Source organism: Musa acuminata, chromosome BXJ1-1 (assembly GCF_036884655.1).
Source record: "Musa acuminata AAA Group cultivar baxijiao chromosome BXJ1-1, Cavendish_Baxijiao_AAA, whole genome shotgun sequence".
Classification (NCBI taxonomy): Eukaryota; Viridiplantae; Streptophyta; class Magnoliopsida; order Zingiberales; family Musaceae; genus Musa; species Musa acuminata.
Window position 1 is genome coordinate 15,127,654 of NC_088327.1, and position 21,927 is coordinate 15,149,580.

General features: G+C 35.4%; 1 protein-coding gene across 5 annotated transcripts; it reads right to left on the minus strand.

The window, feature by feature from the left end:
* LOC135585204 (histidine kinase 5-like) lies at positions 1 to 17,782 on the minus strand. 5 transcript variants are annotated; one of them, XM_065186746.1, is made up of 14 exons: positions 17,352 to 17,727; positions 15,871 to 16,793; positions 13,744 to 13,800; positions 12,499 to 12,726; positions 11,013 to 11,106; positions 10,714 to 10,920; positions 9,172 to 9,302; positions 8,534 to 8,583; positions 7,209 to 7,302; positions 6,968 to 7,067; positions 6,693 to 6,796; positions 4,024 to 4,842; positions 2,833 to 3,012; positions 1 to 320 (listed from the first exon to the last, which is right to left on the minus strand). In XM_065186746.1, the coding sequence occupies exons 2-14, from the start codon at positions 16,576 to 16,578 to the stop codon at positions 195 to 197; spliced, it is 2,898 nt and encodes a 965-aa protein (XP_065042818.1). In that variant the 5' UTR covers positions 16,579 to 16,793; positions 17,352 to 17,727; the 3' UTR covers positions 1 to 194. The 5 variants fall into 5 exon arrangements, with proteins under 5 accessions (XP_065042818.1, XP_065042812.1, XP_065042795.1 ...); XM_065186740.1 differs by lacking the exon at positions 17,352 to 17,727 and adding an exon at positions 17,764 to 17,782 and having other exon boundaries at positions 6,968 to 7,302; XM_065186723.1 differs by having other exon boundaries at positions 6,968 to 7,302; positions 17,352 to 17,726.
* Between the last annotated feature and the right edge of the window lie 4,145 nt (positions 17,783 to 21,927).

The following is a 21,927-nucleotide window of genomic DNA, read 5'->3' on the forward strand; positions in this document are numbered from 1 at the left end:
TAGGATTAATTTATTTCTATTATGGGCTAACTCTCAGCAAGTGCTTTGCACTGGTTACATCCTTTACAATGGAGTTGATTAGATCAACAAAGGCGAGAACAGATACCACAATGACATTCGTTTTTTTATTTTTTACAAAATTGCCTTCATTTAGGAAAATGCTTTTCTGTTTTATTAGAAGACATTTACAATATTTAACATTGTAGATATTGCTGCAAACATTGTCTCAGATTCTGGAAGGTCACAGGCTTTGATATGAATGAATCCATACCACTGGCAAGGCAGTCGGCGGCGCTCTCTGTTATCGCATTTGCGGTCATCTGCAATATGCAAATATGTTAGCTATGAAGGTTCCTTATTTGATCGCTCATTCTGTACATTCTTAAGATGCATATCCAAAAAAATCATGCATATGCAGCATGTTATAGCTGAAGAACCTGATCAGGTTACTGGCAGCCACATCAAACCAGTCAAATTATTGTTTATTGAATGACACAACTATATTCAGAACAAGGCTCATGATGCAAATAGACAAGGACATTAGGAAGAGGCTAAGCAAAAGCATCATAGAGATTCCAGTTAAACACATAGTCATCTGCTGTCCAACAGGTGTTTTGCCAGTCCCAACCAAGTAATAATTGAAACATATAGCTCGATATGTATACAATAAATACCTTGCATCTTTAATCTTTATTGTTTTATTCAATGACACCAAGCAGTTTACTGGGTACCATGTTGGTCCAGTAGAATACCAAAAATGATAGAGCACAATTAAATACCTTGCCTCTGTCCACTACTGAATGCTCCTAGCCTGTGGAAAGAGCAGAGAGTATATACAGATAGACTGCCAAAGTTTGGACTGCTGTAAAAGCAAAGTCTGAACTTCGACAAAAATATAGAAAAATTGATTTCTATATTAAAAATAATATTATCTCTTTTTTGTTGGGAGTTAGGGTTTTGTTGTTGTATTATTTCTTTCTTCCTCGAAGGACAAGTCTTGATATAATAATAATATTGCTATTTGTGACCTAGGAGACTAGGATTCAAGTCTCAGAAATAGTTTTTGATACTTCCCATACCCATATTTACGGGAGACTCATATGCTTGGCTCTTCCTTCTATCTCTTTTTTCCTCGAAAAGATATCATAATTTATCAAATGCTGATGAATCTTCATATTGTGCATTCTTGAATTTTTGCATAAGATATTTAGTTCACCCATTACACTAAACAGAGTGCTTGCAATGATTAGCTAGACCACAGGATCGAAGGAACAATTGATTATTAATAGAAAAATGAAAAAAAAAGTGACATTAACATTTTGCAATACAAAAAATTGTAGTCTGTTTAAAGATGAGATTAAACTGATAAAAATGACACTTCTATGTCACTATTTGACAAAGTGAGATCAAATATTCAGTTAAAAGCACATATTACTTGAACTAATAAGACTTAATGAGCACATGTGACTTGTGTACAAGGATTCCCTTCATTACAATGATGTGTAAAAGTATTCTAATCCTGATTAGTATCACAAAGAACATTCTTACTCAGAAAGCGGGGGTTGAAGTTTCACTGTCCCTTCAGTGCAGCCTGTAACTCCAACAGCCAAGCCTGACATGCCGATATCCAACTGAAGTTTGAATTTCCAAAATGCTTATAATAATTGGATATCTTACATCTGAAGGTCAAAATCACTTGGATATTTTATATCTGTAGGCAAAAATCACTCCTTTCTGCCGTTGCAGTTCTTTGCAAGTTTGTAGTTTTTGATCTACTCTTCCTAAAATTTGTAGTCCTTCCTAGCTTAGGATTCCCACTGCATAGTGCTTTCTCTTTTTGTAAATGCTTTTATGAATGCTGGCTTTTTATCATCAATTCCGCAGCCTCTATTGCTGATTCCTGCCTTCCTCCTGCATGTTCTGCCAATGTCTAACTTACAGATGGATGCATCACTTATTTGCTTATTTCTACGCTTATCACTGTCATATACTGACTGAAGGCCAAGTCTAATTTGGCTTTTAAATTTGTCCTTGGTCATTTGATGCATTAAAGCATCACATTAAAAAATAACAGTCAGCACAGTGTGAACCACATGGTACAGTACCCATCAGTATTATTATTATCTTTTTCTTTCAAGTAATACTGGGTGGTACATGTTGGTATACCCAAAAAGTGTATCGGACCGAGATTGCACTACTAGTATGTGATCATTAATCCTTGGTATCGATCACACTTTATCTCACAAACATACTATTTAGTCAAGCTATTAGTCATCATGCACTTATCGCAAACTCAACTTTGTGCTGATACGGCTCGTGGTTTTATTCTTCCCAAAAATCTCAAGTTCTCAGATTAACTTATCTCAAAGGATAACAGTTTTTATCATAGTCTTCAACAGATGAACTAGTTAACCTTACTCTGGTTGACCACGTGGTAGATACTGAGGGTTGAGCCAACCTGACCACTCACAGGATAATCATCATCTAAGCTAAGCTAATCCCGAAGACAGCGAGAAAACAAGGTAAAAGTTTCTTGATATTTTTAATTAAGCTAATCCTGAAGACAGCAAGCAAAAATAAGTTTTTGTCCATGATGATCTACTCTTAACTTCCTGCAACTCTATAGCACAAGCATGGAATCTGAACACAACTATATGTTTGTTACAAGGGATTCTGACCAATATTCTGAATAACTAAAACCTTTAGAAATATTCCATCACCAGTATGCACTATTATCAGAAATGTTGTGTGCAATAATGTCAACCAAATATAGTGCACTTAGTTATATGTTGAAGTTCAATAACAGTAAAGTAGGAAAAAATCAAGATGTACCGCAATAATAGGAATCCGCTTTCTGCATTGTCCTGCAGCTGGATAATATGGTGACAGATCTGACCTAGGTGTAGCATGTTCATCTCTGATAACTACAGAAGCATCCCAGCAGCCATGCTCCTCAAAAGAGCGAATTAATCTAGTTGCTTGCAGCCCATCCATTACTGGCATGTATACATCCTGTACAACATCACACAATGGATTTAGACAATTAACAAGATCAACAAAGACTAAAATTGCCACAATTTATAATATGCATCAAGATCAAATTAACTAGCAATTCGGTTCATGACACAATCTAAATTTACACTATAATCTTTTCTGAAACCAGGAAAAAATAATGAATCACTCCATTCCCTGAGTCTTGCTCTCAAATCTTTTCTTTTTGGTAATTCCTATAATTGGTTGTTCAACCTAATTTTCCCTTTTATAAAACCACATTATCCGACATTTTCAAATTTCTGACATCTCTTTCTGACAAGGATGAATTGGATGACCATAGTCCAATTCTTAGCAAGGTCATGTATTATTAGCCTCCTGTCCTTTTTCTTTATAGTTGCAGTACACTTTTGGTGCTATGACACTAAAATAAAATTGTTCAACTTGCAAGCGGAACCAACAGCAAATGGAGTTGTCCAAAGCATTTAAGGATCAGGTCTCATTAGCTTTTTAGCTCATCTATGCCTGAGAAAGTCACAGATCCATAAGGAAAAGCTTCTTATCTCCACCTTTAGGCAACTCATGTGCATAGCATTTAAGATGATTTTTCCTAGTTGCACAAACTTAACAACAAACTAAAATTAAGAATTCCTGTGAGCCAACTAGATTTTAGGCTCCAGGGAAATCCTTATTTTGCCAACTTCTTCTTGCAGACAGCTGTGATATTATGTTAAATAAAACAAATGCAATATAAATAAAACCATGCTAAAAGGTAATACAATTATTAACACAAATGGGCAAAACATTTTGATTGTTTACAGACACCAAGTTGATCATAGCTATCTATACCTTCAGTTGTCTGAATGGAAGCAAGAAAGCAATCAAAGACATCAATAGCATGCTATTAACCATAAAAATTCTGAAAGTCTTCTTTCCAATGTTCACGGAATATAAGTTCTCTAAAAATCCTTCAAATAATTTTCAGTTCTCACTCATCGATGGATTTAAAGAGACGGATGTTCAGAATATTACCATTAAAATAAGATCATAGTGGAAATGCTGAAGTGCACGAATTGCTTCTAGTCCATTATTCACGACATCTATTTTATGGCCTAACTGCTTCATCATTGTCTGCGCCACCATTACATTGATCTTATTGTCCTCTACAAGAAGAATTTTGGGTGACCTGCTATTTGGTAAGCACTGGGCATTTCCATTTTCTTTGTCATGCCCTTGGCTTTGACATGTAGGATGGCACTTGTCACTGATAGCCATATTATCTCCATCAGCTGACATCATTCTCTCACATTCTGATTGATCGATCTTTTTTATTCTACAGTGATCCATATTGGAATTATCAAATTTGTGTACAGTAAATCCTTGTTTAGCATCTGTACATTCTTCATCTCTTTTGTTCGCATTGCCAAAACCATAAACCTTAATATCACAATTTTTCTCTGCAGGACCTTCAGCTTCAGCCATCATACATCTTGCATCAGAGTTTGCAGAAACACCAGGTGGAGATGCGCTCTTCTTTGACTCGTAGTTGCTAGAAAATAAATCAGATTCCTCTGACAATTGATTTGAAGTGCCTAAGGCACCATAATTGCAACTCCTGTACAATTTTGTCTTGCGAACCACAGAATCAATCAACGTCCGTGGCTTAAATAGAAATGATCCAACAATTTCGTCTTTGGTAGAATCAGCTACAGCTTCACCATCAGAAATGTCCATTTCATCAGCACTACCAGAGTCCTGCTTCAACAAAACCTTAAAAGGCAAGATAAATGTGAATGTTGATCCATGATTCTCCTGGCTTGTTACTGTAAGGTTACCTCCCATTAGTCCCACCTATTTAAGAAGCATTTTACAGGATGAGTGCATGAATAATCCACTGAACATAACACTAGAAAAGAAGTTTCAGATGACAATTTTAAAGCAAAACATATTTCACTACAGAGTACAGGGTCTATGCAATAAATATAACCACATAAAACATATATCAAGGACTCGCATTCCACTTGAAATGTGGATTTTCATGTATACAACTCAAACATTGTATCATCTCTTCTTTTTTTTTATCTCAAGTCAACTTGTTGAACATGTAATTCATGCTTCACAGAAGTTTCATATCATCAAAGGGAAAGGAACTGGTATTGGGTGGATCACCCAATCTGCACAGGTATCAGCTAACATATAATTCAATCTACTGTGGCTAATATATCCTTCAGAAATGGATATAAGCTAAAAGTAAAAAAATATGGAACAACCTAATATTCATACATGTAAATGGTTCCCAGATGTATTCCATACACAAACAGCTAGAAAGTCTTTGTCTGATGGTTCCCAAGAATGAGAAATTACACTCTAAATCCACACAGACAAGAAAGCATACTTTTTTCACTATATTAATCAGCAGCAGTGAAGGCTTCATGGTACCAGTTGGGCCTGAGGTGTCAGCCACAGGCTTTCCAGGAAAACTTCAAGGAAGCATGAATCTGTATACTTCAGAATCATTTAATAATTCGTTGTTGAGCATTTCTTCTACAGATAAAAAATTAAGGGAAATAAATGAGCAAGGAAAGGAGGCTATTGCTTAATATCCGGAAGAAAACTAAAAACACTTTCTTAGAAACAAATTAAAAAAATTGTCTGCTTTTGTTTTGACTAGTGATTGTCCTCGATCATAAGAACAAATCTATGTGGCTAACCCCAAACAGTTGTGATACCATGGATTGTTGTTGTTGTTTCACCCTCCTGAATCTATTTCCAGAGAATTTCTTTTGGCTGTTTTTGCTTCATTGGAACACATCAGCATGTACTATTCTGGAAGATGATACGCTGGAATGCCACTAGTGATTGTCAAAGTCTCAGTTTAGAATTCAACACATTGCGCAAAATCATTGTTGCCAGTTTTAAGAGAATCATTTTAATCAGAACAGCCATGACTCAAATGCTAGGAAAAAATACATTAGATAAATTCATTCTTTTAGCTAAATTATCAAGTTACCTTAAAATTTATCTCACATTTCCAGAATGCAAACCACTGAGCAACATGAACATTTTTGTTTCTGACTGAAACCACATATTACCTAATCATCATTATGTGAAATTTCAACTTTCAAGAATTCTGCAAGATCTATAATCCTGCATCATTAGAATTGATCAAGAGAAAACAAATGCTGTCAAGAGTAGTGTCATTTTGATTAAGGGAGATGAATCAGTGCTGCAGACTCTGGTCCTAAATGTATAAGCAATTACTGCTTTATTTATCACATCTCACATAAAATAATCTAAGGCGTCTCTGTTGAGACATTTAAGTTGGTTAGTGCGTTTGTTGTACAAATGATAGGTCTCAGGTTTGGGTCCATGTGTGAGCTTTATATACGCAATTTAATGTAATGAAAACATCTTCTAATTTTTTATAAAAAATAATCTAAGGCAAAATTTCACATAAATGAAAATGTTGTTACTCAAAAATGTTGATTGATAATGCATAAGCATAAAAGCACAAGAAGACTTGAACAAAAATAGTTTTAAATTTTAAATAACATATAAATCGTGATCAATTCTTCAACACCATGAGACAACACAGGGATGCACATATTTGAAGTATTATCATGCTTTTCCTCATGGAACGTATAACTTAAGATGATGAATCATAATGATTATGAGGACCAGAAAAATCTACCACATCTTACCAATTGTTTGCAGATTGCAAGGCCAAGACCTGTTCCACCATATTTTCGTGCATGATCAGCACTCGCTTGCATATACTTTCTGAATAATGACGGTAATGCCTTCTCTGTTAAAAAGAAATTCAGGCAGGTAGTCATGATCAATAAGAACCAAAAAACCAAGGGGAAAGGATTAGAGTGTCATTTGCTTTAAAACAGAAAGAAGTTGACAAGAAAACACTGAAAGATGAATTTCATGCATAGTGATTTTCTGCAAGAGTTGAAGAACTGAGAACCACCTGGTATTCCTATTCCAGTGTCATATACAACGCATCGTAGCCAAACAATATTTTCATGCTGTGAATGGTTATCTTGTTCATCATCTGTCAGTGATGCCCTCTGAAGTATGATACCATTTTCATCAATATTTTCTTGGGATGAAGGACAATGTGAAGTTTCTCTATCATTACAACTTTGTCTTTCTGACGAACTATCTGCCGATTGTCTTGTTAATGGAGAAACAGAAGCACCAGATCTAACCTTAAGCTGTTCTTCTCGAAATCCAGGATACTTTTCAGATACCACATCGAGATTTATCCCAACTTTTCCTTCATGTGTAAACTTGATTGCATTGCTGCAAAATTAGTTTTGCATGCATATTCATGTTGTTTGTTAGTTTTCAAAAGAACAACATCCAATCGATAAGTAAAAGAATAACCATAACTGCTACCAATATTTATAATGAATGGCAACAGTAACTGCAAGTAGCACCAATGGGTGATATGCCAAGGAAACTAATCAATAATTTAAGTGTGTGAAGATAAGGCAAGTCAACTCAAAATAGAGCTACAAGTAAAGGACACAGTGGACCAAGAATAATCTGAAAAGCTGCACTAAATTGGGATAAATGCCAAAAAGAATCCACGCAAGCCTTAAACCAGGATCTACCAATGTAGAAAAAATAACTTATTTCTTTGCTGAAAAACAAAAACAAATACAGGAGTATTTGTTAACTGGTCCTTGAGCCCTTCACATTTGTTCCATGAAGAGTTTTCTTCAGTCTACTATATTTGTCATTAAGTTTCCCAAGTTTTATCAAATCTTAATTTCTTTAGTTCCTCATACCATATCTTTAATTTCTTATCAGTGTATCCTTTCAATGGTTTTCTTTAGCTTGATCCTTATCTGTATTTCAGGTAGTGCTTTTTGTCTTAAAATCCTTTGTATAATATCTTTAAGCTGTACTAAGTTAAGCATTTGTGGTGTTTGCAACTATCCCATTTTGGATGGATTAAAATCTCTGTTTATTTTTAATAATCTAAGCCTATGAAACTTGACAGATGTGGTAAATTGCTTTTCTTCTCATTCAAAAGTTCCTGTTGGAATTTATATCCAAAATACTTCAATAGATAATTAGAAATCATATTGTAGTGTGAATCATAAAAATGGTTGAACATTAAGAGAAGTATTCTAAAATTTTTGGTGGTTTCAAACTTTCAATAATGATTCTTGTACTTCATAAGTAGAGGTGACTATTGATTAATATTGAATGATTCTCGAAAACCAAGATCTAGCTTTCAACATCATAGACATGCCAATGAGTTGTATGTAATAAGTATATCCATGAGCAAAGGGTGCAAGCCTAATATGTAATAAAATGTATCCTTGGAAAACAAACCATTGAAATATCATGCATCAATGTGCTATTCAAATTGCATAATAAATTATCTCTTATAGGCAATTAGGCATATCCTGAAGATAATTCCTGTTTCAAATTGTTTGTTGAATTTTAAAGCAAGACTTGTAACTGGATTAAGTAAAAAAAGAAAACAAACAAAAGAATTCATGCTTTGTTAAGTTCTTACCTAATCAAGTTGGTCAGTATTTGCCGAATCCTTAGCACATCGCCAATAACCTAAAGATCATCAAAATAATTTAATCAAAATATTGCTATATAGTGCACCAAAGCAACTCTAAAGAGGCTGGAGTTACACATTGTACAGCACAGCACAACATATAATAACCAGTTGAAGTTAACAGTCAGAATGCATGAACCTTTCAGACGTTGACTTATGACTAATAGTCAGATATAGGTAAAATAATCAAGCTTATTTTAAACAATTCAAACTTGTCTGCCCAATTTACTATAACGCCAAGTTCCTCAAAATAAATATTTATATGGTCAGAAACAATAGTGGTCTGCCCAACCAACTTATTTTAGTATCAACAGATTCTTTTTGGAATATATCCTTATATGGTCAGAGGTAACACCACTCTTCTGTCCAGCACACTTGCTTCTAACTGAATTTGCGACTGAAGTACTGTTATGACTATCACTCTTTAAAATTTTCGTCTGTACAAGAGCTTTCAAAGAGTAGTTGTTGTTGTAAGTTGTAAATGTGTGACTTATTTCTTGGTTTTATTGCATACCAAACAATTAAAATGACAATACAAATTGATCAACATTGTCCATATATACTGATTAAACAATTTAAACCCTTGCCTCAACAGGAACTTCATCTCCTACATGCCCTTCCAATGTCAAATTCTTCTTCAAAGATGCAGCAGCAGTCTGGAGGACATGCCTAACTACCTCTCTTGGCCTAAATTTGGTAGCCTCCAGCTTCATAGCTCCTGAAGGAAACATGTGATAACTTTCTCAAAATATAAAAAAGAAAAAAAGTGAGGGCAAAAAAACAATTTGAAGAAATTCTTCTGACATTTCTAAGTTGGCCAAATATGCTCCTCAGAACCTCTACAAATTCTAATATTCAGTAATGGCAGTCTTTGCTAAGGGCTGTGCTATACATGAGTCCCTGCCGATATGGGGTCTATTAAATATCAGTATATGCAATCTTACAGTTCCAAGCAATGAGGCTATTTCAGTGAATCAAACCCTTAACACCAATAAAGCAAAGGAACAACCGAAGTATAGTGTCATTACTTGCCCTCTAAACAGCAATCTTCATTCCAATCTAAACATGAAGACAGTTCTGAAAGGTAAAAGTTGAATTTTTTTCATTGATACCAAATTCATTTAGGTAGAATTTGAGATATCTTTTCTGCCCAGAATATATTTAACTCAAACTGGTCCATGTAGGCAATGATTGTACGGAGGTGCTTTTATCCAGTAAAGAACATGATGGATTCTTGAAATAAGCTGTTATCAGTTTACTGCATTATTCACCAAAAGAGAAATTTACTTCTTTGTGGGTCTATCATTTGTTTAGCACCCTTAGAAAAGTTGTCATATCTTCCTAATCTCACTTGCCAACAGTTTTGGCTTTGTCATAAGTTCTATTACTTTTACACTTTCTAGCAGAGAGGATTAATCTGGGAATATAAATATTTCATAGTTACACCTTCGTTGCATAAAATCTATGATCAAAAGGTAAATGTTCCAATTATCATAATTAACCTTCTAGGTTTCTTGGCAAGTCCCTATCCAACTATGTTGAAGTGCCTAGAAATTAGGCCTTTACAGGAGCTACCTAGCTTCCTAATGCATTGCTAGACCACTCCGTTGTCCTATCTGCATATCCACATGGCACATTAAAACTTGACACCAGCTTTTAGGAAAATGTTCTGGATCAAAATGTCATACAAAGTTTAATTTTAAGTGAATTAATGCATATAAATGAACTTTCACTCATTTATGACGGTAGTTGACAAGTTCCTATCTCTGATTAGCTGTCTCTTCAGAAACATGGTCTTAAGCAAGAATTTCAAGTTTGTCAGTTGGCTCCATGCAAGTGACATACTGACATAGGATGGCACAAGCTAAGCACACAACAGTGTGTTGGCAACTCCTTTGGCATGGAGGTTTGCACCAGTAGTGTGCATGCATCACTAGCACAATTGGTTAATGTTTTTAAGCTCTTTTAGTTCCCATAAATAAATATTTTCAGCACATCAAAATGTTACATAAGAATATAGATTATGGACATCTGAGCATTAATCAATAGTAGGCACTAGAAAATATAATTATCGTCCTACATTCTATAAGCACAAGTTCCATAGAAAACCAATAAGTTCAAAAGCACACCTGATTCAACCTTGGATAGGTCAAGTATGTCATTTATTAATTGCAAAACCAGATCTCCAGAGGATAACATGACATCCAGCAGGTGTCTTTGTTCTTTATCCAATTTTGTTGTTGAAAGGATCTCAGCCATACTTACAACACCAGTAAGAGGAGATCTGATCTCGTGTGACATGGTGGCCAGCATTTGTTTGGCACGCATTGTTTCCTCTGAGAGATAAAAAACAAGTGGTTTCTATAAGACTCCAAGGAACATTATAAAATTAAGTCACAAGGTGCATATACGAGTAGATTAAAGTAACCTGTAATGTGAATTGTTCTATGAAGTTCTGTCTCTTTTGCTTTTTGAACAGCCATCTCCTCCCGCAACTTTACCATTTTCTCCCTTTTCGCCACCTGTATATAAGAAAATCAATAGCCTTCATAATTTGATAAGTTAAGATTAGCATAAAGATTGGAAGGAAAAAATAATAGTATTTTTGGAGTCTGGACAACTAATAATCTTTTCAAAACATGTTATGCTTAATTCCATATAACATGTGGCTATTGAAGAATGTGTGATGAAAGTACCAAAATTCCTTTGGCATTAAAATCCAGTTTTAACTCAGATGCATACACAATCAGAGGTATGTTAACGTTGAAGCTAAATCTTATACCTTTTTAAGACATTTAAATCCCACAAGCTAGGAAATATAAACTGTTTAATCATGGCCGTACAAGATGATATGCTCAAGTAACATACGTATCCAACTTCCATAGTGCAATATCACAATTAATACAGGCAGAAAACTATCTTCCCAAAGTAGTATCCGATAATGAAAGAAAGAAGCATCATTTGGGAGAGGAAAAACTAGAGTAGTGATGGAAAACCACACTTAGATTGTAATATGTTGCATAAGAAATTATATGGAAAAAAAATTTGACTAGAATCCAATGCACATTTTGGGCTAGCCTTCTCGACTTAAATAACCTGAATCTATGGGTTTGAGCGATTGTTCGACACAAGTTTGGTGGTGACCACATTTATTGCACTTATTAGGTTCAGATATTAAATTCTTGGCTTACAAGTTTAAAACCAAATGAACATGATCCAAAAAGGGTACCTTCCCTCGGAAAGGCATCAATTAGGTCCTACCATCAACCTTGCAGCAATTGCAGCAGCAGAGCACAATTTCTGAAATTGCTAAGTTTTTCTAAGGTTGCAACACTTCTTCCACCACTTCTATCATCATAAAACTCCATCTGAACTTACATACGAGATTGTTGGAAGAGCAAAATCTGTTCTCATTTATTTTGTCAAGGAGTTGATAGTTTAACTAGTTTTCCAGGAATTCCATTTTCGTCAGAAAGGGAATGCCAGTAATTTTGTATCATGTAGATTACCGTATGGGGTCAGTTAACCAAGGGTGTATAATATACTCACATATAGAGACTTGCACTGGTTCCATGCAAGCATTGACCAGCAGAGAGCACATGCAATCCTTGGCTCTTGCTAACTTATAGTAATACTGTTGTCTAAGCGCAATCAAACAATATATTGGTTAAATATCTCCAATTATCTGTACAAAGAATGAATGACATGACAGGATAGACATATTTTGATGAATAGAGCACTTATCACTGATTATAAACCATAATAGACATGCTTTGAAATTGTATCAATTACCAATGAAAAGTAATACACCACTTTCATTTAATTTTTCCAAAAGCATATAATTAGGTGTTTTAGTGATATTTTATGTGAAGTTGCAGTGTCTACGAATAGTACTCAGTTTAAGAGTGTAGTACCTGATCAGTTACATCCATTCCCATATAGTTTACACCAATTTTTTCTCCCTCCTTGCTAAAAACGGGTTCCACATAAATAAGGAAAGTTTTTGCCCCAAATAATGGAGTATCAAATGTCATCTCTCGCTTAGCAGGCAATCCTCGTTCCAGGACTTCCCTCTTGAAATCCTGTATTTCTTTTACACCATCTCCATCAAAAATCTCCACATCAGTTTTACCTATAATCTCCTGAAAAAATGATTTTCCTTCATAGTAAAGCATAAAATAGTTATAAAAAAATGATTAAAGCATACTTAAATTTTAAACAAATTATAGCTAGGAACTCAACATCTTGTGGAGTATGGCTAACTTTCTCAGACTCTGTTTGTTCAATTACTTCTTCAAAAGGTTCATTTGGTCAAGCAAAATTGTGTGTCCAAAAGAGAAGCTCAAATTTTACTGCAGTAAAAAAGGATATCACATGACTGGAGAAAAGTAATTAAAATGTTCATTTATACTACACACAGCTACAACCAAAGTGGTCTGGTGTTGGAGTGTGCAAATGGAATGAGCACTGAATAACAATAACCAATTAATTGCCTCCAACCTTCAGCAAGTTCAATGAGAAGAAAGAAGTACCAACAAAATTTGCCACAGAGTTGTATACAAGATTCTGTCATTTAAGTTGTAGGTCCTCTGAGAATCATCATCCAATCTCATAGTGATCTTTGGGATGAAACTTTTTGAATCATAAGGAAAAGAATAATTCCCTGTTATTTAGGTTCACATCATTATGCAAGCTTATTGGGATTATCTTGCTCTTTTCTTCTTGTTGTTCTTAATGATGCAATCACACTTACTGATTGCTCAGCACAGTGAAAACTCAAAATTATCCATTGTATCATATATGATATGTTTCTCATTACACAATGATAAATGTTCCCTCAAATTGAAATTTAATTTCTCCTCCACTGTTTTTTGTGACCTTATGGAAGAATAGTCTTCCTATTTGAAGATACCTAATATTTGATTAGCAAACACTAGATTGATTTGGATAAAAAACTCCTAGGAAATTAAGTAAAAAACTCATTTTCATTGAAAGCAAATAATAGAAAGCAAATATTGGTAGCATATAAATTGTTGCTACTCCACTGACAGCTTGTCGTCACCGTTTCATTAGCCCAAAAGCATGATACAATAAAAAGAAATCATTTACAATCTATTAGAAAAAAAAGAAAATGCAGTAATTACAGGAAATGAAATTACCTCCCCTTCAAGACTTGGAAAATGGTTGTAGATGAAACGGTATCGCAGCTCCTTGTCCTGAAATTAACTGACAGTTACAAATTACTTGCAAGAAGTATCAAAAGAAACAATGTTATGACATTTAGAAAGCAAGACTACACTATCAGCAACATTGACACAGTTCTATCATGAAACACTTTGTGTTGACTGTATCATTATCAATGGTAAGAGAATGCGCGAGATGAACACTAGACATTTTAGCAAGTGACATAATTTAGTATAGATCATGATGTCATGACAAATATTCAAACTACCGAAATGCTACAAATTAGAACATGAAACATCTGCCTGAGATATCCAATCAAGAGTATCTTCTTCTTTCCCAATTAACTATAAAACATTGAATATATCTAGCAATCATGATTACATGGCTTACCAACAATGTGATTGACAGGATCCTGCTCATACATAAGCTTAAATTATATGCACATAACACAATAAACAAGTCTGTTCCCATGTGTCTATAAAATTACAAGCTGTTCTGTTAACCCCATCCAAACTGGCCATTAAAATTGAAACAGATTGTAAGCTAAGAGTTTAGCAAGATGAGAGAGGTGTCAAGTAAAAAGTTTTGAACATGACCAATAGGCCAAAAAACTAATTCAAGGAGACGATCCAAAAAACTAATTCAAGGAGATGATCTGCAATATTTTGGCAACAAAATATTGTACAAACTTCTATTATAAATTCAAAAAAAAAAATGAAAAGTTGGTGAGGAAAGAGATCTTGGGGTGACTAAAAAGGTTTCAGAAGGCCATATGTGAATTAACGTATCAAGAAGTGCAAAAACAAGGTGATGAAGGTGACTTGGTAGAAGTGCATCAAATGGCCTTGATTCAGCTTTTGAAATATGACCCACCGACCTCAAGAATAGTAACAGTGTGAAATACAATATTAAGTTTAGCCAAGTAGCATAGAATGCAAAAAAATCAAGAGTCAAGAGCTAGAGATGAAGTACATACAAGATTGGCAAAAAAAATTGGGTAATACAGTTCAACCTAAAATATAGGATGAGCATGAGCAAAAAAAATGAGCCATCAGCAATTCTATAAATTAATCATGCTATATGGAGAAACTAAACACAGCGTGTATAATTTAAGAACAATGAGTCAACTAAAAGAAGCTAGTCCATAAACTAAGATCCAGTTGCAACTCCAATGTCTCATTGCATGATTGGTGCATTGTTAGAACTGTGGAGGTGTTTAACAAGCAGAAGAAGTATTCATTTTTCACCAGACATTATCCTGTCTATTACCACAGCCACACAACAAAGTTTGGAGTGATATTCAAATTAATGGTACTTGAAAATTCATCTAGCTCCATGATCCTAAACAATATGCTGCCCACCAACCATCTCCCTTAACTTTTATCATCTGCAAGGGTGGAATCCAACAAAAAAAAGTATAAATTAAGCTAAGATTGATTTTGCATTGGTACCCCTTTAAACTCCCACAATTGTGTCTATATCCCCTGTGCTCTGATGTTTGTAGCATGTCCTCATTTTTTTTATATTTGGTTTTCGTTTATAAGCATATGCACTTTTGAAGTCATTCCTGAAATTTGATAAATAGAAACATCATGATGTATAAACAATCCAATAAGTGTGTATGCATAGACATGTATTTGGAGTGGTGTGTTGAGGAATATGTGTTTTACAGGGATAACACAAAGAAAAGGAACTTTTGGGAGCATATATGCCAGATTTTTTGAATCACCACCAGCACTAAACTCATAAGAATTAATAAGTTTGTTGGTGTTCCATCAAAAAACAACTTGTTATTTTTACTGGACTCAGATTTGTTTACTTGATATAACAAAATTTTCAGTACACGACGGATTGAGGGAACTATGCTGATATCAAACCAAGGATCTTATGTCATCAGATTTTTCTAATTTCTTGCCTAAGACAATAAACCAACACCGTAAACCTTTAAGATCATATCAAAAAAGAGATAATAGCAAATACCAGAAAAGTTGTAATCCAATTTGCAAACATGAAAGTTATACCTCAACTCTGACAAACAGATAAATTGTAACAGGAACTAAGATATCACTTGGAGAGTAATCTGGCATAAGTGCAAAAATTACCTGATGACCAATAACAACAGGTGCAGTCTGAAGAATAAAGTGTAAGAAATTATCAGCTCTTTTTAATATCTGAGACAACTCCTCGACCGGTGAAGATTTTGTTTCAAGATTCTTGATAGTTTCCTGCAACTTTTGCATGAGAGTCTGCTCCCTATGGATGCTTGCCTCGAGCATTTTGTCAAGTTGAATGGCACGTTCCTTCCAGTAAATAACAGTACCATACTCTGCATCAATGTCAAGCTTTTTGTTATAAGCAAGAACATCATTCCTTCTCTTAGGAACCCTTCCCCATATGTCGCATACTTCATCTAAAACAGAAAGCTGACGTCTAGAACCAGTATATCTTTCTTCGTCAAATTGATGCTCCTCGAGGATCTCTTGTTTCTTGAGTTCAACTTCCTGCCTTTGTTTGTTTAAAATGTCGAGCTCCTCATTGATAAGACGAGCAGTATTTACATGCTTATATTGCCAGTGTTTTACAAGGTATGCTAGCTGGGAGGATCCTTTCTCACTATAATTTGTCAGTTCCAAGAGGCGCTTAAAATCCACCACAGAAGGATCTTCCTTGATGGTAACATCCTTCAGCATATCTCTTCCCATCCCAGGATTCTCAATGTTAAACTGCTTTCTAGCTTCATTTCCAATATCAACAGGCCACATGGAAGACAATACTTCAGCATCTGCATCTTCAATCATCTCGCCCCCCATATTGTATTCAGTACAACGATAACAAGAATGCTACATCAGATTTTTTGCATCTAAAGTGCAGCTTGGAACAATCAGCAGCTCTGAGCCTCATCCCATTATCATATCATAGAATAAAGTAACAACTACTTTGATTGTTCAAGAGGTGGACTTTCTTCTTGGCACACTTCCAAGTGCAATCTGGTGCCATACAATGAGCAGGAAGACAGAGCAGTAACCTAAATCAAGACAAATATTAGGATGTTATGACATATTAATCAGTCATGGGAAGAAATGACAAGCATTAAGCGATGGTGGGATATTAAGAAATTGGATGTTCCTATTGATACAAGACTTCAATTGTACATGAGGACGAACGTTGTTGCTGGGTCCCCTGACAGTCTCTAAAAGAACATCCGATTACTACAGTACCAAACAGAGGTGGCACAGAAAAGCTACACAAATTAGGATCACAGAGATTTACGTCACCGAGGAACATATTATGCATGCAAAACAAGAAACTCAGCGGGATAGCACTGAATGTTGATGGACAAACAACCGAGAAAAATCCAAGGAACACGGGTTTCAAGAACAATAAATTCACAATCCATCAGGCGATTTCTTGACGGGCTACCCACAAGACCAGAGCTTTTCAACGCGACGACAACAGGAAACGGGAATGCATGGGGAAGTCCAATCAAGAACCACCTTTTCCTTTTCTAGGCCCCTAAACATGAAGATCAAGACCGATCGAAAGCAAGCAAAAGAGAAAACCAGAATCGAAGCGAAGAGAACACCGTGGGGTTGATGGGTTCTCGAGACCGGAAAGATGGCTGCTCCTTTATGTTGTTTCTCCCCTTTCTTTCTTGCGAAGGTTTGGGGTCTTGGCGAGGGGGGGCGGGGGGTGGTGGAGGGAGGGGAACGAGGAGGGATCTGAGAAGTGGGGGCGGGAGGAGGAGGAGGAGGAGGAGGCAAGCATGTGAGGGAACTAATAAAAAAACCGGGAGGTAAAACCGGTTTGAGGAGGACCAAAGAACGCGGCCATGTGAGGTGATGGAAGGGGGGAGAGGGCCGCGGTGTTGGAGCTCCCGATCAGCTGCTATAGATTAATCCTCTCGGTCGTTTATGTCGCGGAGTACAACCACACGAAAGAACAAGGAAGGGAGAGAGGAGAGAGAGAGAGAGAGAGAGAGAGAGGGGAGCTTTTACTTGAAAGCGACGGGCGCACGGTCGGCATTCTGGGAGGCGAGTGCGCCGCTGCGATCTCCGTCGCTGTCGATGATGGTATGTATGTTGTATCCAAAAGGATCCGAACCCGCAAGAGATTATGATTCTTTAGCATTTTTTTGACTTTATATATATATATATATATATCCGAAAGCTTAGCATTACCATTTCTAAGTTTATATCCTTTAAAAAAAAAATAAAATGGTTAATATTTGACACTAGTCAAAACCTAATAAGAGGATCTTAATTACCAAGAATAATAATAGTTGGGTACAATATGGTAAATCTTCTACAATGGTATTTGATTAGACCTATAGCATTATGAAATAAAATCTCTTCGAGTATCGATTCTATCTCTCTTGTGTATATATAATATATTTTTTTTATATATTTTAATTATGTCAAAAGGATCTTATTGAGTGTGCTACCTGTATTAGTCTTGTAAGAACCTTATGTGTTTGGATCAACTATATATAAAAAAAAGAAATTGAATTTAAGATCCTCCATCTAGATAAAGTTTAAAGATGGGAGATCAACATTGTTTGGGATTTTTGTCTGAATTTGTAAATCAAAGACATCTTTATATTTTAAAAGGTATGTCCTAATCAGATCAACATTGGGTTGACAATTAATGTTAACATTAACAAATATAAATCACTGTAGTCTGTTGTTGCCTGATTAGTACTATAGTGAAAATTATGTTTTAATTAACTGATATTAATACTCTTAAAAAAGCTGATATATGATGATAATATAAAGAGTATTTTTAAATTATTTTTATTTTTAATGATTACATTTGATGGAAGATGTATCAAAAATCAATTCTCTATTTCTGCCTATTTAGAGAGATAAAATTATATAATCATCTTCTAGATAGAATGGCTTTTTAATCTTATGGTGAATACAACATGGGGGAGGCTGATTCAGGGCAGTGCATGACTGACAAGCTGATCTGCCTGCCACCACCCACTTTGATATATAGGTCAATACATTCTGATGAACACACATTGGCTGATGTGTTAATGCTCTACTCCTCACTACTACTACTACAAAGCCATTCAACTATCAGTCATTGCCACCATGTTGTTGTCCACCCATTTATAATAATACTCCAATGAAGAAACTAGAGAACACATGCCACAATATCATAGAATATTAATTTGCATCATTTCATCAAACAATAGGGTTGTGCAGAGCAGTAGCTTTTAATAGGTGATCATAGGAGCATCAAAGATAGATAGATAGATAGTTAGTTGTGTAGGAGAAGGATTAGCTGAAGAATCTGATAGATCACCAACACTTTAATTGATCCAATCAATGTGAGCTCCTCTGAGCCCCACCAATCTTCCATGGAATGGAGTGCCCTCAAATCACACTGGCTGGCTGTTGCATGCATTTTAATATACTCCCCAAGTCTTTACACTTGAGTGCAAGTAGGTTCCAGCACATTTAGAGTTGCCTCAGTTGCCCCTCTGTGGAGCCACAAGGTTTAAATATTGGGTTGGAATGCTTAGTTTATGTGAGACAACCTAATTGGTGTTTAATATAAGGTTCAAGCCAACCTTGCATCTTCATGAACACATCATGTTGCCATGAGAACACCATGTTGTAGTTATTGGCCACTATGTGCTGAAGTTGTAAATACAAAATGAAGCTGGATTCTATCTTTGTCAAGGTTACTGTTCTGCGAACCTGAGGCCATGGCGGTGTAGTCAATATGGCTTGGTCCGACTAGTGATGTCCAGGATCATCTTAGGAACGAAGGTTTCGCCTGATCGGATCGACCTCGGTTTTGGTAGGGATGCGTCTCTTCCGTGAGCCCGTCCGCCTTTGTCGTTATCGAATTCCTATGCACAGAACTAGGTCGAGATGAGAGGGGGATCCTGACTTAGGCCCCTCCAAAGCTTGAGTCAGGAGGTCGACTGCTTGACGTGGTGCTGCATCTTCCTCTCGAGGTCCCGCACTCGGGTTGACGTGACGGGGATCGTGTCTTCGTGGAGTAATTCATAATATATCCTATCAATTACCACTTGATGGATGAATAGTATGTATATATAACTTCTCTTGATTAAGAATTTTATGTGGGACAACTATCGTTAGAGTGATAAAGATTAAGACACAAAAATAATTAACTAATTAATTTATGTAGAAGGTTCGAAGTGATTTGTAAGTTGTCCATCGGAAGTGATTGATTGAATCAATCTGATTCATTTTAATGGTAAGTTTCATAATACAATAATAGTTCCTTAAGGAAACATAAAACATTAGTAGGATAGTAATATATTAGAACTATATATCTGAAGTTGAGGTTAGAAATATAATCCAATAATTAGTTAGCTCATCTGATAAGAATGTGAAGATATTATATAGCTTAGTTGATAAAGATTTTGACTATTGATAAAAAGATTACGGAATCAAATCTCATCTTTATCACATAGTCTTAATTTTTTTTTATAGATTATGATATAGTTAGACCTTATCACATCCATATAATATAGATTGAGAGTTGGTGCCCAACATTAAGTTGTAAGGGCAATGGTTGACCAAAATTAATCTTCTCGTCAATATTTCACATGCCCACAACCATATATACTGTCCCAATAAAGACGCTCAATAACCCTTTCTTTAACCCTTACTCACTACAAGAATTTGTATTTGTAGCTATCATTTTTATGTATGGATCCCTGTGATTTTAACTGCGGCAAGCGATGACGATTGGTGTCTTCGAGCAAAAATATAATTAGAGTCTTTATAATTATAGGTAATTTCTACGATGATTTAAAGTAACAGATGCTTTTTCCCAAGGAAATATGACGTGCATCGAAATATGTTCTCCTTTTATGGTGGTGAGGAATGCATGTCCTCTTCGAGAGTGGTGGACCATTGATCACCACATGTTTAAGAGTTAATTGTAGGCACGTACGACTTATATATTATGATGTACATGATTCGAAGACAAGGATTGCTCAACTAGTGACTTTATTAATGTTTCTTTTAAGACCAAATACATCTATTATGATGTTTATGAGATGGGTTGTCATCACGATTCTTTGGCATCAAAACACTAAAAAAGATACATACATACCACTCTTTAATCTCCATCAATGAACTATTATTTATTTGATTCTTAGATGAAACTCCAAAATAACTAGGTTGATGGACCGGATCAAATATTGATGGACACCTAAAAATAACTCTTCCATCTTCATGAAGAATGTCATAATGATACCAAAGGTATCAATATTTGATTCTTAAAAGCATTAATACATATTTTCTTCATGTTATCAAATATGTCTTTAGTTATGAGTACTCGTAGAAAGTTAGAGGATGAGGATAAGAGAAATAAATAAAGATAAAATCGGGGATGGAAGCATTTTTTATTACTCATATAGATATAGGATGAGGACACATAGAGCACTTGCTAATATATCAATATCCTATCAATTTGTGAGCCTAGAAATAGGCCTCAGACACTTAGCACACCTAAATTAAATTATATTGAGTTAAGTCGATTGTAAGTCAATTATGAGCTATTGGGTTTAGTTGAACCAGATGAAATAATATCAATATTCAATAGTAACACCCCCTCTCATGACTTGTTTATAGGACGAATGGATTCAATATTTATAAGAGAGGATTAGGGGTGAAAGATGAGATAGGAACCAAAATGGGAGAGACACTCCCCATCTTTTTCCACTGGCATCCCTATATGTATGCATGTCATACATGGATAATACTTTAAAGAAATATTGACAACGTAAAAGAGTATATAATATAACACCTATGTGCAATCTATCTGCATCAACCCAAACTTCATCTTCTGCTGTCAACTTGATGTATCTATCACTTGTTATATCTTAGCTAAGCTTGGATATGCTTAAATTAATAAGCTAGTAGTAGTCTATGCTCATTTGGGGTCTCCCAGCTCACGAACTCACTAAGAAACCTATTCCATTGTTAACGTCAAGCTGTCCGTCCTCTATCCCAGTTGTGACTGCACTAAGTCCTTGCAACAATGCATATAATTAATTAATCCAAGGAAGGTCATTGCCTGCACGAACCGAGAAATTGCTACACCAATGTAAGGAAGAGGTTAGGGATGATCAAGATGAATATTCTATTTCCGAAACTTTAAACTCTTAATCT